Consider the following 15,308-nt stretch of genomic DNA (forward strand, 5'->3'; position numbering starts at 1 on the left):
GGGTAATGGCATAAGCAAACAGGTGCTTTTTTACATCCAGCCCTCGCCCATGGGAGGGTTTAATCTAATGTTAATACGTTTTAAAAATGTTGGAATATCAATTAAAGAAGTAATAAAAGTAAACGACAAACAAGCAAACGATTAACAAACTAGAGAGAAAGAGAGAGAGAGAGAGAGAGAGAGAGAGAGAGAGAGAGAGAGAGAGAGAGAGAGAGAGAGAGAGAGAGAGAGTGACAGAGACAGTCAGACAGACAGACAGACAGACAGCCAGACAGACAGACAAACAGCCAGAGACAGAGGGAGAGAATCTAGCACTCGACTCGACTCGGAATCAAGACTGCAGAAGCTGAGTTGGAGAAGCGAAGGATGTGATGGGCAAAAAGATCAACATGCAAAGAAGACCGAACGAGAACTTGAGATACACAGGGTGTTGGGACGAACAAAGGCCGGGTGCGGGAAGGGGAACAAAGGCCGGGTGCGGGAAGGGGGTGGTAGGGGCGCTGTAGGAAGCAACAGAAGGCAGAAACGGCGGAGGGACAAGGACAAGGAATCGATGAAACTAAACGGCCACGAGGGACCCCTTTATTTGAGTGCAAATTTCATGCAAACAGCTCCGAACGCCTTCCATCACCATGCATATCGACAGCGATCTTCACACGCGAGTCACGCCCAACGACGATGTCGATGAAAATCTCTGTATGACTCTTAAGCTCCAACGACTTACTGAGATAAACCTGCGCCCGCTGCCTCTCCTAATTAAACACCTCCAGGGCGGACAAAGGTCTAGCCATCACCTGTTGCTTCGGGTAATTACTGATTTAGTATTATATGTACTACTAGAATGAATACCCGCTTCGCCGGGTAGCCGGCTTCGCCGGGAAGAAGTACTTAGAGCCGTACGCGGGTCCGAACTATGGACCCGCCAAGCTTAGGTCCCTCCCAGATTCGTGGAATGGGAACAGCACGAAAATGATTCAGTGGCCATAATGCCATCCTTGTCGACGAATGTAATCGTGTTAATCACCTTTGGAGGCGAACTCCACTCAAACAGGACTGAGCAAGTTATGGCTTCTCAAAGGAAGGCCAGTACATAAAATTACACAAAAGCCGCCAGACCACATCACAAACAGAACTGAAGAATGCACAGGTGTTGCTTACATAGAGACACACACACTCACACACACACACACAAAAACACAGAGAAGCCGTATCTATAGAGAGATAGATGACAGTGTATTTTTCGCGTGGCTATAAATTGATTCGACCTTTGCACTTTTACAGTGAGGATAATTTACGGGTCCAATTTACGTTCTGTACACTGCGTTGACCTTCTAAAAATAGGTAACAGTAACAGAACGCCGGGAATATCCGAAGACGCTCAGCGCAGTGGACAGCGCAGTGTAGTAACTTACAACTGAACGGGAAAGCCACACGAAGGAAGGGAGATAAACGCCAAACACTGGAGAAGATAAGGAAGAGTTACTTATAATGGTGAAATGAACACAAAAACGAAAATGAGTTCAGCGCTGCGCGCTGAGAGCACGTGTTGAAATATCTCATCGATGATATTGTGTCCGGGGTGTAGCTGAATACGGTGTCCAAATTTGAAAAAGATCCACCGAGAACTTTGGCGTTGTGATGTGGTGTAGCGGCTATGGTGTGTCGGTATGGGGGCCCGGGTAAGCTGAGGTGGAACCAAAATAGCTGAGGTGGAACCAAAATCGGTTCCGCGCTGCGCGCTGAGATCACGTGTTGAAATATCGACCAGGTTGTGTCGTGTCCCGGGTCTACTTGAATATGCCCACCAAATTTGAAGCAGATCCATCGAGAACTTTGGCCGTGCATCGCGCACAGACACACAGACACACAGATACACAGACAGACACACAGACACTAGTCGTATATATATATAGAAGCCTGCTTTGAGTCACCGCGGTTGCTTCAGTGATTACAACTGGATTGAATACAAAGCGGATTGTCGGGGAATACCCGAGAGTAAATATTAGGCCAAGATTACAACTGGATTGAATACAAAGCGGATTGTCGGGGAATACCCGAGAGTAAATATTAGGCCAAAAAGAAAAATATGTCTGTTTCCGGTAACATCGCCGAAAAAAATAGGGTTGGTCGGTCGGTTTCTTATTATTTTTAACCTTTTTCTTACGTTTTCAGAGGGATTCCCGGCGTCATTGGCCGCCATGTTTTTTTCGCGTGACGACGGAAACGGGAGGTAAGTCTCTTCGATTGTGAAGTCTCGTCGACCGATTACCTCCCGGTTTTGTTGTTGTTGTTTTTTTTTGTGCGAAAAGCGAAACAAAACTTTAGGGTCGGCGTTTAAAAATAGTGTCGGTCGGGTTACTGGAAAAGACATATTTTTCTTTTTGGCCTTAGTCAAACAATCAACCTGCTTCAAATGTGTAAGTTCTACAGTAATTATATAGAGGAGTGTTTGTGGGTATCCGAGGAGTCTTGGTTAAAAAAAATACTTGTTTATTTGTGGCCAACAAAAACGGTTATGTTATCAAACTGTTTGGACATGTAACCGAAACAATCATTAGTTTGTGAACAATGGGCCATCACAATTAATAAACTAAAAAAAACACAAAAAACACCCTCATTCGTTAATTTAGATACAGTCACATTAACATGCAGAGTAAGAAAGTCCCGTGACAGTCAATGCATCCCGCTTTTCTCATTTTGAACTGACGTAATAATTATGCATCCTGAACTCTGCAAGACTAAGCAGGGCACTCTTTAAAAGAGTTTCAATTAGCCAAGTTAAAAATGGGTGGGGCAGTCGGTAATTCGAGTCTTAGCTAAACTTAGCAGGAAGACAAACAGAAAGACTGAGTAAGGGCAGAGAGGGGAGGTAACACGCCCCCACAGCCAGAAAGCTGGAACCGGAATCTACACGCAATGACACAAGTCTGCAGAGCTTGAGCTGGCTGGAATACAAGGATATTACGCCGGTTTGCCAATGCCGGCAACAGGCGCACGCAGTATTCATTCTTACAGGGGGTAGCCATATCATTGCACTATTTTGTGATTCCTCTTCTTCTTCTTCTGCGTTCATGGGCTTGAAACTCCCACGTACACTCGCGTGGTATTTTGTTTTGTTTTGCACGAGTGGGTTTTTACGTGTATGATCGTTTTTACCCCGCCATTTAGGTAGCCATACGCAACTTTCGGGGGGGATTTTGCGATTGATAAGTAGAGGGGAAGGAGGGGGGGGGGGGGGGGTTGGTTAGGGGAAGGAGGGCCAAAAAGAGTGTAGACAGACTTTAAAAACGTATACGCCCGTCAGTGCTGCAAGCTGTGAAGAGAAGATGGAAGGTTAACACCAAAAGAGCCATGCCGTACAGCCAGACATGGCGGCAGATGGCGAGAATCTGTTGGCAACGAGAACCAACAGCGATACTTCCCTGTAACCATGAGAACCCAGATACCATTGTAAGAGGGAGGAACTGGACGAGGGAGAGTGTGTGTGTGGGGGGGGGGGGGGGGAGCGGGAATTAACTTAAGTATGACTCACAGAAGAATATAAGGAACAATGGGTATGGAGTGAGAGAAGAGAAAGGAACGGGGTTATGGACTCTTAGAATTATTCAGGTCTTAATTTACGTTGACTACGCTAGGTGAGGGATCTAGGGAGGAGTCATTGAGATAAGAGGAATGAAGGGGAACGGGAGGGGGGGGGGGAGGAGAGACTGGGAACAGCGATAACATTTAAAGAGGGACGGGTGGGGGGGTGTTGTCGCATGCAGCACAACTGGCTGTTCTCCATAACAATAGAACTATGACTCAGTCACACTCGGCAGACTTCGACTCCAGGTCGACAAAAGACGGCACACTTCCCTCGCGACAGCTGGCGTTAACCCTTAATAACCAAACACTGGGTCGTTTTGAAATTAGGCCCCAATCTCAGCGGCGTGATTCAAGTTCTGAGATGGCTATCATTCTTCTAATCTCCATAAATCAATTTTGCTCTGACGTCAGTCAAGGAAAAAGGGGCGGACAAAAGAATTGGAACAGGCTCCGTTCCAGGAAGTTATCCCTAATGCAACACCTCGGGCGTCTAACTTTGGCGAGAAAGTGTACAAGCCAAATTAAAAAAGCAGAAAAGACACACAAAAAAGAAAGACAGCTCATCTACGAACAGAGGAAAAAAAATGTTTATTCTGTAATGGAGTGCAGATTTCGTGTTCCAAGAAAGTTTCTTTGGCACATGGGGTGAATCCATTTCTAAGATGGTAAGGCCAAAAAAAATAGGTCTGTTTACGGTAACATAGGCCAAAAACATAGGGTCGGTAGGTCGGGATTTTTTTTCTTTTTTTTTCCCCCAAAACCATAGTTTTACGTTATTTTGCAAAAAAAAACCAAAAGATTTTTTTTTCCCCCCAAATGCCAAAAAAAAGTCTGGGGTCGCGCGCTCGAAAAAAATAGGGTCGGCCGGGTTACCGTAAACAGACTAATTTTTTGTTGGCCTAAACCAAACTTCGTTAAAAAGGAAGCCTATCGTCGTAAAGCAAAGGTTGGTCAAGGTGCAAGCACAGTGGATTGCCCTCAAAATCATAACTTTCAGGGAAAAAAAGTCAGCAGCGACAGAGCTACAACATGCGTGAAGGAAATTGAATCACAAACTTGCAAACTTTTCAGAATTTTGTTTTGCTGAAAGGTGTAACCCCCACCCCTACCGCCCCTCAAGCCAACACATGAGAGGAAGGGTGCTATCCTGATAACACGCTGAGAGGCTCGAGTTATCTTTCCTCACACACAACTATTTTCATATATGTGGGGCCACTCCAAGCTTATCGCATAGTCTGGGGCCTGGGCCATGATGACATGACGATAGGTTTAATGAGGCAATCAGCGACATCCCTTGTCTGAGATGAAAAATGTCAATGTCACTGTGCCTTTTATGTGAACAGCTTAATGGACATATATACACTCAGACGGACAGACAGACAGACAGACAGACAGACATACAGAGAGCCAGATATATATACACACAAAGTCTTCCACAGATATGTAGACATGGTGATATTGAAAAAGAGGCAACATCCCATCATCAAATATAAGAGAGAGAGAGAGAGAGAGAGAGAGAGAGAGAGAGAGAGAGAGAGAGAGAGAGAGAGAGAGAGAGAGAGAACGTATTGAGAGACAGAGATTGAAAAAGAGGCAACATCCCTTTTTTAAAGAGAAAAAGAGAGACAGAGAGAGAGAGAGCGAGAGAGCGAGAGAGTGAGAAAGAGACAGAGAGAGCGAGAGAGCGAGAAAGAAAGAGAGAGAGCGAGAGAGAAAGAGAGAGAGAGAGAGAGAGAGAGAGAGAGAGAGAGAGAGAGAGAGACAGAGAGAGAGAGAGCGAGAGAGCGAGAGAGTGAGAAAGAAAGAGAGAAAGAGAGAAAAAGAGAAAGAGAGAGAGAGAGAGAGAGAGAGACAGAGAGAGAGAGACAGAGAGAGAGAGAGAGAGAGAGAGCGAAGGAGGGTAGAGTAGAAAAAGGACGAGAAAGGAGATGAAGATGGAAAAGGCAAATACAAACAATTATGATAAATGATGATGTTGACGACGAGGACCGGGACCAGAGGTACAACGAGAAGAAGAAGAAGAGGAAGAGAAAGAAAAGAATAGAAGAAAAAAATACAAGAACAAAGCCGGACTAGAAAAAAAAGAAGGCAATGATGACGACGAAGACGACAGTGATGATGACAAAGATTACAACAGTGATTATACATATATATTTAAAAAAAACACCTCCTTACCTCGTATTTGCTAACTTTCCCTTGGAAAGCGTCAGCAGGGATGTGGTAGCTGAACATTCGACCAACGGCCGCGGTAGTATCGGCAATACCCCACATGAGGGCCACCGCTTCACTGTCGTCAACCATGTTGTTGTCGTTGACCTGCACCACGTCCATAGCACTCACGTATCCCACCAGCATCACCACCACAACACACACCGCAGTTCTCTTCTCCATCATGTCGTGCACTAGTTGCTTCCAGTACTCCTCAAGACGTTCCACTTAAATCCACTTTTGAATGGCACAGAAACTGTTCTGATGGACAACTTTCAACAGAACGTTCTCAGTTTTACAGTTTAAACCTGATCCCGTGCAAAAAAATGAAAGGCACAGAAGAAACAATTCCGCTGAAGACACTTCAAAAGAAAAATCCACTCTTGTCGTAATCCTTTCACTTTACGGAAGTCGTAATCCTTGACGATTGTCAGTCGTAAAAATCCAAAGAATAGGTCCTAATTCCCGCAGACTTGCAGAACTTCCAACGAAGAGCTCCTACTCCAGGCTCGTCCAACTTAGAAAGGAAAGAATCGAGTTCCAAACCGGCGCCGCAGCTTGCAGGGGAAAGGGGGGAGGGTTCAGTCAGAAGAATGTGCACTTCGGGATGAACAATCCTCCTCCTCTCTCTCGGAGCTAGCAGGGCTGCCGCGCTTTCTGTCTCTGCCGCTCGCGTTCTTCTTCCTTTACTGCCTGGCCTGCACATCATAAAAAGAGACGATGAAATAAGAGAAAAACAACACCTCTTGTTAATCGCTCTGCCACACGACTGACTCTCAGTCTCTACAAGAGTAATAGCTCAGGTCAACACACTGACGCAATACCTTTGCGCAAAAACATGCGTTCTGCAGCTGCTGCGTTGGTGCCGCAACACACATGGACATGGAGAGAGACACACACTGCAGACAGAGAGAAAGAGAGCGAGAGAGAGAAAGAAAGAGAGAGAAAGAGAGAAAGAGAGAGAAAGAGAGAAAGAGAGAGAAAGAGAGAGAGAAGAGGAGAGGAGAGGAGAGAGAGAGAGAGAGAGAGAGAGCGAGAGAGAGAGAGAGAGAGAGAGAGAGAGAGAGAGAGAGAGAGAGAGAGCAATACAGGACACAGACAAGCCCCCCCCCCTCTCGGCACACACACAAAAAAGCCACAGGAAAAAGTCTCACAACAAGACCTTTTCTACACAAACCCGACTTATAACACCGCTGCCGTGGCTGGCCCGGGTCGGTATAGGACTAGAAGGAATGCACACAGAGTTACACACAATGGATATCATTCTACGATCGATTGCCAAGGCAGCCAGAGAAAAAGCGGCGCCGCGAAACTGTGCAAAAGAGTGGAGGAAACGTTTCAGACAGTTGTATAGAAAAGCTTTTCCTCCTCCTACATATTTATACGCAAGACCGGCGTCTTGATTTCATGCCCCTTTAGCGTAATGTGTTGGGCACAGAAATACAGGGTTAGGTACAACAAGAACAAGAACAAGAATAATAAAAAGAAGAAGAACAACAACAATCTAGCCAATCCCTAACAAGCTAAACGTCGATCGAAGCAAAACCAGCAGCCTATATTAACCCAAAAGCGGCGAAGCACAGATTGTTTACCGTAAACGATTTTCCTTTATCAAAGATGCTATCATAGCACAACACGCTTTCGTAATTCTAGAATCGTCCTCGATGTCGGTACAATCATAAACAATGTTGTACCCGAGTTGTCTACAATCTCTGCTAGTACCACACACAGACAAAATCCTTTCAAAAAGAGCAATAGCAGGCACGCAAGGCTGAAGGAAAATGAGAGACCACACACAATCTAGCGGGGCTCCACCCAGTTCCTTGGCACAGTACACCCAACCAGCCTCATCACATTCTGCAAACATACACAACCCAACGTCGATATCGTCCGAATTAACGGGTAGCGTCGATATCCGGCCGGTAATGGACCCCCCATCCACCCCCCCCCCCCCAACCCCCACCCCGTTATTATTCCGCTGGCGGCCGACGAAACGGATCGAATTCTATCCATGAATATGAAACACGCCGTGGGTCAAAGGCCTCTGAGAAGTATGATAGCGGTGTGCGGAAAGCCTTCGTGTTTCTACTGGAACAGACAATGTGTTTCTGCTCTATTAGCGCTTTTTGCAAAAAAAGCGCAAGATGGTAAAGTATGTTTTGCTTCGTACGTGTTTCTACTGGAACAGACAATGTGATTGTGGTTTTTGCTCTGTTATCACTTTTTAGCACAAGATTGCAAATGATGTTTTGCTTAGTGCGTGTTTCTACTGGGACTGACAATGTAAATGTGTTTTTTTGCTTTATTAGCGCTTTTTAGCACAAGACGGCAAAGTATATTTTGCTAACTGTTCAGCAACTGTTTTGCTTAGTACGTGTGTCTACTCGAACAGACAATGTGAATGTTTTTTATGCTCTATTAGCGCTTTTTTATCACAATATGACAAAGTATGTTTTGCAATTAATGAAATATGAAATTGACATGTGCCAAGAAGCGATATACATGAAGAGCAAACGGTAGTCGCTTCTCGTGTGTTTATTCTGACAAAAAGTACAAACACACAAATGATGTTATTTAGCTCTACTGGAGGGTTTTGGCACTGGGCCCTGTTGACAGCGATGCACATACTTTGTCCTGCTTGTGGGACAGCATTAAATATGAATATCAAACATAGGTCAAAGCCGTCAACAGCAACACAGGATACTACAGACTAGTGCCAAAGTCAGAGTATTATTAATGGCTTTCAGAGCTGTTTCTCATACATGTTTCAGTCTCAACAGAACTAGCAGGGGGATACTATTTTGCACTGTAAGGGTTTTTGGTTTTGTTGTTGTGTCCTCCTTTCTTGCACAACATCACAACGCGTGTTTTGTTCATTCCACTCCAGCATGGGCACTAGAAAGACACAGGAATACAACGCATGTTTTGTTCATTCCACTCCAGCATGGGCACTAGAAAGACACAGGAATACAACGCATGTTTTGTTCATTCCACTCTAGCATGGGCACTAGAAAGACACAGGAATACAACGCATGTTTTGTTCATTCCACTCCAGCATGGGCACTAGAAAGACACAGGAATACAACGCATGTTTTGTTCATTCCACTCCAGCATGGGCACTAGAAAGACACAGGAATACAAAGCATTGGCCAATCTTCACCGCGGGTCCTGGTTTTCTTTCTTTATTTATTTGGTGTTTAACGTCGTTTTCAACCACGAAGGTTATATCGCGACGGGGAAAGGGGGAAGATGGGATAGAGCCACTTGTCAATTGTTTCTTGTTCACAAAAGCACTAAGGCCAAAAAAAATAATAGGTGTGGTTACGGTAACATAGCCAAAAAAAATAGGGTAGGAAGGTAGGCAATCACTTTTTTTTTTTTTTAACTTTTTTTTCTAATGTGTACAAATTAAACCTACTTGACAGGGAAATAAGTGTGCGACTCGGGCGCTTTCGCTTTCATTGCGTTTTCTGCACTCGTTTACTTGTTTTTGGGGGTATTTTTTTGACAAATGTAATAAAAAGTTATAGGGTCGGCCCCAAAAAATAGGGTAGGTCGGGTTACCGTAACCACACCTATTTTTTTTTAGGCCTAACCAAAAAATTGCTCCAGTTAATGGAAGCACTGTATGTGTCTGGTGTATTCGCAAGGTGATTAGCACTTCGCGGAAATTGCTGTCTCTCTTTGTGTTCTGGTCATGGTAATTGGCACTGCATACAAGGAAATGCCACTGTGTTTTGGTCCAATCACCACCTCCAACCAGGCAATGGCAGATGGAAATAATATGGAGTCTAGCTGTTTTGCAGAGTAATGAGGTTATTTACACTGCGTTCAAAGCGAATAACTTGGTCAATGCGATTCACGCGTGTGTCATTATTTCCCGAAAGACAACACCCCATCATCACTCCAGAAAGTCGAACACATTTAACACAGAGAAGCTGATATCTGTCTGGCACATGTTTCTTACAGGACAGACACAACTTCACATGGCCATCTCGAACTTCAAGTGTAGCAACGGCATGTATGGTGAAGCTGTGCACAAACAAGAGTTTCCAGTTTTTGTGTCCTGAAATCTGAGACACGTATGTAACTGGCGCGATATCCGAAACGTTGTCCCAGTGTAGACATATCAATGTTCAACACACGCATGCATACCCCCCCCCCTCCTCTCCGCCGAAAAACAACAACAACAACAACACACACACACAAAACAACAACAAAACACACACAACCTTGCAAGAAGAGGTCATCGAGTACACTGACAATCACCACACAAAAGACAAAATCAGCAATGCCACCATCGCAAACACCGCCGCAGCCAAACAACTTCAACAGCAACTACAGCACCAGGAGATCGAAACAGCAAGTATTCCCGGAGCGGCAGAAAAAGGCCAGTTCGATCAAACTGCCAGCAGAATGGCGGTAAAACACGGGGTGCTTCCTCTCCATCCGGTCCTCAAGGAACAGGTTATGAATACAGATATCTTCTTCCATCCCTGACTCACCAAACAGCCGTCATTTTTAGTTTTTTGTTTTTTGTGTGTGCTGCTTTTGCTACAGTTTCAGCGCTATATTTTATGACATGCCAGAAACGGTTTGTGGATGTCGTAAATCTTTTGAAAATGTTTATTTGTTTGTTTTATCATTCATGTGCTTGCTGGATTGTTTTTGTATCGTTCGTGTCTGGGTCATTGAGTTCAAAAGCGATGGCCGTGTCCCTTTTGGGGGTTAGTTTAGCATATTATATTCCAGACAATTCTTGGAGGCTAATACGCCGGGTCTCTCTCTCTCTCTCTCTCTCTCTCTCTCTCTCTCTCGCTTTCGCTCTCTCTCTCTCTCTCTCTCTCTCTCGCTCTCGCTCTCTCTCTCTCTCTCTCTCTCTCTCTCTCTCTCTCTCTCTCTCTCGCTCGCTCGCTCTCTCTCTCTCTCTCTCTCTCTTTTCCCTTGATGAGGTGTAAGGAGGGGGTGTTTAAATGTATACACTAGTATCTCCAGACATCAGATTTATATCTCATTTTGTACATGTTTGTAACTGCCTCTGAAAAGGAACACTTTTCACAATGTACCGCAAGAACTCTATAGTCAGTGAAAACCACCCATCTTACCGCAAGACCATACTGATACAGCATACGAGGGTCATTCCAAAACCAATGGGACAATCAGCACTGACTCAGGTCAAGCCGCGCACTCCCCAAGGCATAGAGACAGACCGGACCTTGGTCAAGCAAAGTGGGTCAGTGACAGATCGATAGGACTTAGTGGTCGCAGCACGTGCTACCAGGAATCAGTGGTCAGAGGCGGAAACAATGGCCCGCAATGGTTCACGCTGGTTACCTCATTTTTCTTGTGTGTCGTACGTGCTAAAACCAGGGTTTGTTATTTACCCGGGTGGGGTTGAGAGAGAGAGAGAGAGAGAGAGAGACACACACACACACACACACACACACACACACACACACACACACACACACACACACACACACACACAGGGAGAGAGATTTAAAATCAACGCTGTAGATGAAAACAAAACTATCACTGATCCTTGCAAAAACATCACATCAAAGGTTATTTTTTCATGGCACAAATAACTTTGAAGCTAATATTACGTTGATCATTTTATGAATATGACGACAACAGCGGTTAGTTCAATAGTCTATAAAATTAATAATCCTTAACATTTCAGACTAAATACATTCTGCTTAGAAAGTAGCCACATTTTTTGTGCTGCGGTATTTTCTGCCTCCATAATTATGCAGTAATAGTCACCACAGGAAAATGACCCCCGAATACAACGACGAGCTTGTGCATTCTACTAAGTTCCGTAGACATGCTCACACTTATCAAATTATTAACGTTTTCAGCTATTCGTCAGCCGGTATACGTTCGATGTAAAGTAGTATTATCAATAATGGCCAAACACGAACTGACATTACATGGATTGAAATACCCGTTGAGCCAACGAGTTCTAATTTCTTAGCGTGGCAGTAGAATATCGTGAATGTTCGTAACTCTTTGTATCTGTTCCTCAAACAACCTGAACAGTGCCAAGAGATAAAGCTGGAGTTGAACCATCGCACTCCACGCACATCAAAAAAGAACAAGTCGCGTAAGGCGAAATTACTACATTTAGTCAAGCTGTCGAACTCACGGGATGAAACTGAACGCACTGTATTTTTTCACCAAGACAGTACAGCTTCGTCAATCCCCGCGTGAAGGAAATCGCTCACCTTCCACGTGCAAAACGTAGTGATATTGACACGCCAGATTAGCGCGGTAGCGTATTGTGCTAAGCAGGAAAGCGCGCTTTTCTGTATTCTTGTTAACTTTCTGAGCTTGTTTTGAATACAACCTATCATATCTATATGTTTTTGGAATCAGGAAATGATCACGAATAAAATGACATCATTTTTGGATCGATTTCTTAAATTTTAATCGTAAGACTAATTAATCTATTTTCGTTAATTGTGATCACATTTTAAGAGTAAACATGACATATGTAAATATTTTTAGATTCAGAATGTGATGAAGAATACGATACAATCAATTTTAAATCTGTTTGCGAAAAATCGATTTTAATGACAACTTTAATGAGCAAACTCATTAATTAAATTTTAAGCCTCCAAGCTGAAATGCAATACCAAAGTCCGGGCTTCGTCGAAGATTACTTGACCAAAATTTCAACCAATTTGGTTGAAAAATGAGAGCGTGACAGTGCCGCCTCAACTTTCACGAAAAGCCGGATATGACGTCATCAAAGACATTTATCAAAAAAATGAAAAAAACGTCTGGGGATATCATACCCAGGAACTTTCATGTAAAATTTCATAAAGATCGGTCCAGTAGTTTACTCTAAATCGCTCTATACACACACACACACACACACACACACTACAAACATCAGGGACGTAGCACACCTAATAAAAGTGGTAGGGCGGAAAAAAATGGAAGACAAAATGCTGAGACAGCTAAGGAAATATGGGGCTTACACTACCGCCCCCCCCCCTCCCCCTTCCCGTCCCCTTGTAATGGTCTAAAAAAGAAAGAAAACATGATGCGATTTCGTGCCTTCTGAGCTCAGTTCCATCTAATCATCTTTCCATCCTCCACCAAACAACGGGCTGGTGAATGTATCAGTGATTATCAATCGACTTACATTTATATCTAAATTCCGATACGTTGAATGTGATGAGCACTTACTTCAAATGACTTTCGTCTTCATTATTGTCTAGTGTGTTAAAAAGCAAGGATTGACAAACTGGTTTACTTCTAAACAAGCAATTTATTGATCCGTCCAGCCATCAACATTGGCAGCCTGAGTGATGACTGAAAAATAGAGGGATTTGTCAGAATATTTTTTAGCGCGTTTTCGATCCATCACAACCAGGATGCACACTTGTGTCCATTGTTCAATTCTCTCTCTACATGTTGTTTCATGTGACACTGTTAACCCCACAAGTTACTGTGTTACTCAATTGTTATGGCGTACTTACGGTTGACACACAATCACTCACCCCTCAGTCTGACCCCAGCTTCACACACAGAATATACAAAACATTTCTTACCTCCATTGTTTCTCATGGGAGCAGACGGACGAAGAAGCAATTTTCACTAAATTGGCGCCAATACTTTTATGGCCTGACGGAACTCGTCACGTGTGACGTTCTCGTCAAAATAAGACGTCATCCTATTCCAGCAGTTGACCAAGACTAACACACCAAAAAAACAAACAAAAAAAACCGACCTTATGCCATCGCGTGAATACTACGTGGGGTGTTCTGTTGGTAGATCTCTCTCTCTCTCTCTCTCTCTCTCTCTCTCTCTCTCTCTCTCTCTCTCTCTCTCTCTCTCTCTCTCTCTCTCTCTCTCTCTCTCTCTCTCTCTCTCTCTCTCTCTCTCTCTCTCTCTCTCTCTTTTTTTTTTTACGGAAAAAGTGGTCGGGCGGTCGCCCTACATGCCCTACCGGGTGCTACGTCCCTGAACACGACCCTCGTCTCGATTCCCCCCTCTACGTTAAAACATTTAGTCACAACTTGACTAAATGTAAAAAACACCATTTTTCTCTCGAAGTATTTAAGACTGAGAAAAGCTCAGTGAACTATTCCTGCCCCAGAGAGACAAGTCATTGAAACCAAAAACTTCGATCGCCTCAGTGCTGCCACTAGTGCCAGAAGAGTTCCTTCCTCCTGAGTCACAAATTCGTTATGAAAGCGATCAAAACACTATCCCAGCCAAAACAATGAAAAACTAAGTTAATACGTCAAATCTCAAAGCCACTGTTTTCGTATACGTTTCAGACACTCACTCAGTGCTGCGGTCGGTCTGGTACTGAAACCATAGATACTGCAGACAGAGAGATTTGCCGCCTCTGTACAATGGTACAATGTTTCATGAAACTGCTTCCAGAGCAGGCTTCACTCACCTTAGCACAAGAAGAAGAATACGTACTTTCTTCTGTGTCACAAATTCCTCAAGAAAACACACCAAAAACAGTCACCCAGCCAAAGGATAAAAAAAAGTTTATAAAAACTTCAAATCATAAAGCCACTTTATATAATCCTTTCCAGGCAATCACTGCTACAGCCGGTATGGTCCTGAAACCGTTAGCAGAGCAGATAGGCGGCCGGCAAAGTGCGCGGAGAAAGCTATGACACAGCGCCAGTACCACACGGCCCCGTGCGAATGAAACAATGGGAGCGATGATAACGCATGCCTCCCGCCAGACGCCAGCCCTCCTCCCCTGTCAGCCTTTATCAGCCAACCCTGGCAAGGCTATAAAAAGCACGCTGGATATTTTCTAGAATATGAGCTGTTTTATGACTGAAAAGCACATTCACAAGACAGCTGATTTCACTGTGGGAAACTTTCAAGCCAGTAAGACACCGATAACCTCGACAATGCTAAGAGAAGTTTGTTTCATTGCAACACTACCAGGAAGTCCAGAAGCGATCAAAGGCTGTTTTGCTTCAAATTGATGTTGTTGGCACACAGTCACGCAAACTACACATCCAGTTCTCGTCTCTGAACATTCTGTTCGGAATTTGAACTGTTTACAGTGGCTGGGTGCCTGCCCACTTACGAGTTGAAGCTAATAAGGAAACAACATTTTTAAAAGAATAAAAAATAACAATAAAAAGATTATGCTCCCACTTTTCTAAGGTCTGATGACGCATGCAAAGTCCGCCAAAAAACAAAAAGCAGGAATATTCTGATCAACCTTCGTCATCCACAGGTCCAAAGTAAACGCCAACAATAAGAATGATCTCAAAATTATTCGCTTTGTTCGGGATGGGGACAAACAAAATACATGTAACACTTTATTTCTGTCGCCAGCGCATCTAATGATGTTCCTCTCTGTCTCTAATCTTCTGATCGGAAACCCAGAGAAAACAGGATGGGAAACAACAGACGCAATGCGCGAAGCACGTAATTACTATAATTGCGTACAACGACACACAATGAGTCACAAGAGTAATTCCACAGAAAACCGTCACACACTCACTTCACTTCACTCACAG

At 44.0% G+C, this 15,308-nt stretch overlaps 1 protein-coding gene across 5 annotated transcripts in view; it reads right to left on the reverse strand.

Annotated features, from left to right (window-relative positions):
* The window catches only part of LOC138963907 (dystroglycan 1-like), a 182,267-nt gene that overhangs the window by 44,240 nt on the left and 122,719 nt on the right, over nt 1–15,308 (reverse strand). For 4 of the 5 annotated variants that reach the window (XM_070335758.1, XM_070335759.1, XM_070335761.1 and 1 more), the window contains one exon: nt 5,761–6,491. In XM_070335758.1, coding sequence (XP_070191859.1) covers nt 5,761–5,979 — 219 coding nt within the window. In that variant the 5' untranslated portion in view covers nt 5,980–6,491. Of the gene's footprint in view, nt 1–5,760; nt 6,492–14,212; nt 14,450–15,308 lie in introns of those variants that run through there. The other variant, XM_070335762.1, reaches the window with a different exon arrangement.

Source organism: Littorina saxatilis, linkage group LG4 (genome assembly GCF_037325665.1).
Source record: "Littorina saxatilis isolate snail1 linkage group LG4, US_GU_Lsax_2.0, whole genome shotgun sequence".
NCBI lineage: Eukaryota > Metazoa > Mollusca > Gastropoda > Littorinimorpha > Littorinidae > Littorina > Littorina saxatilis.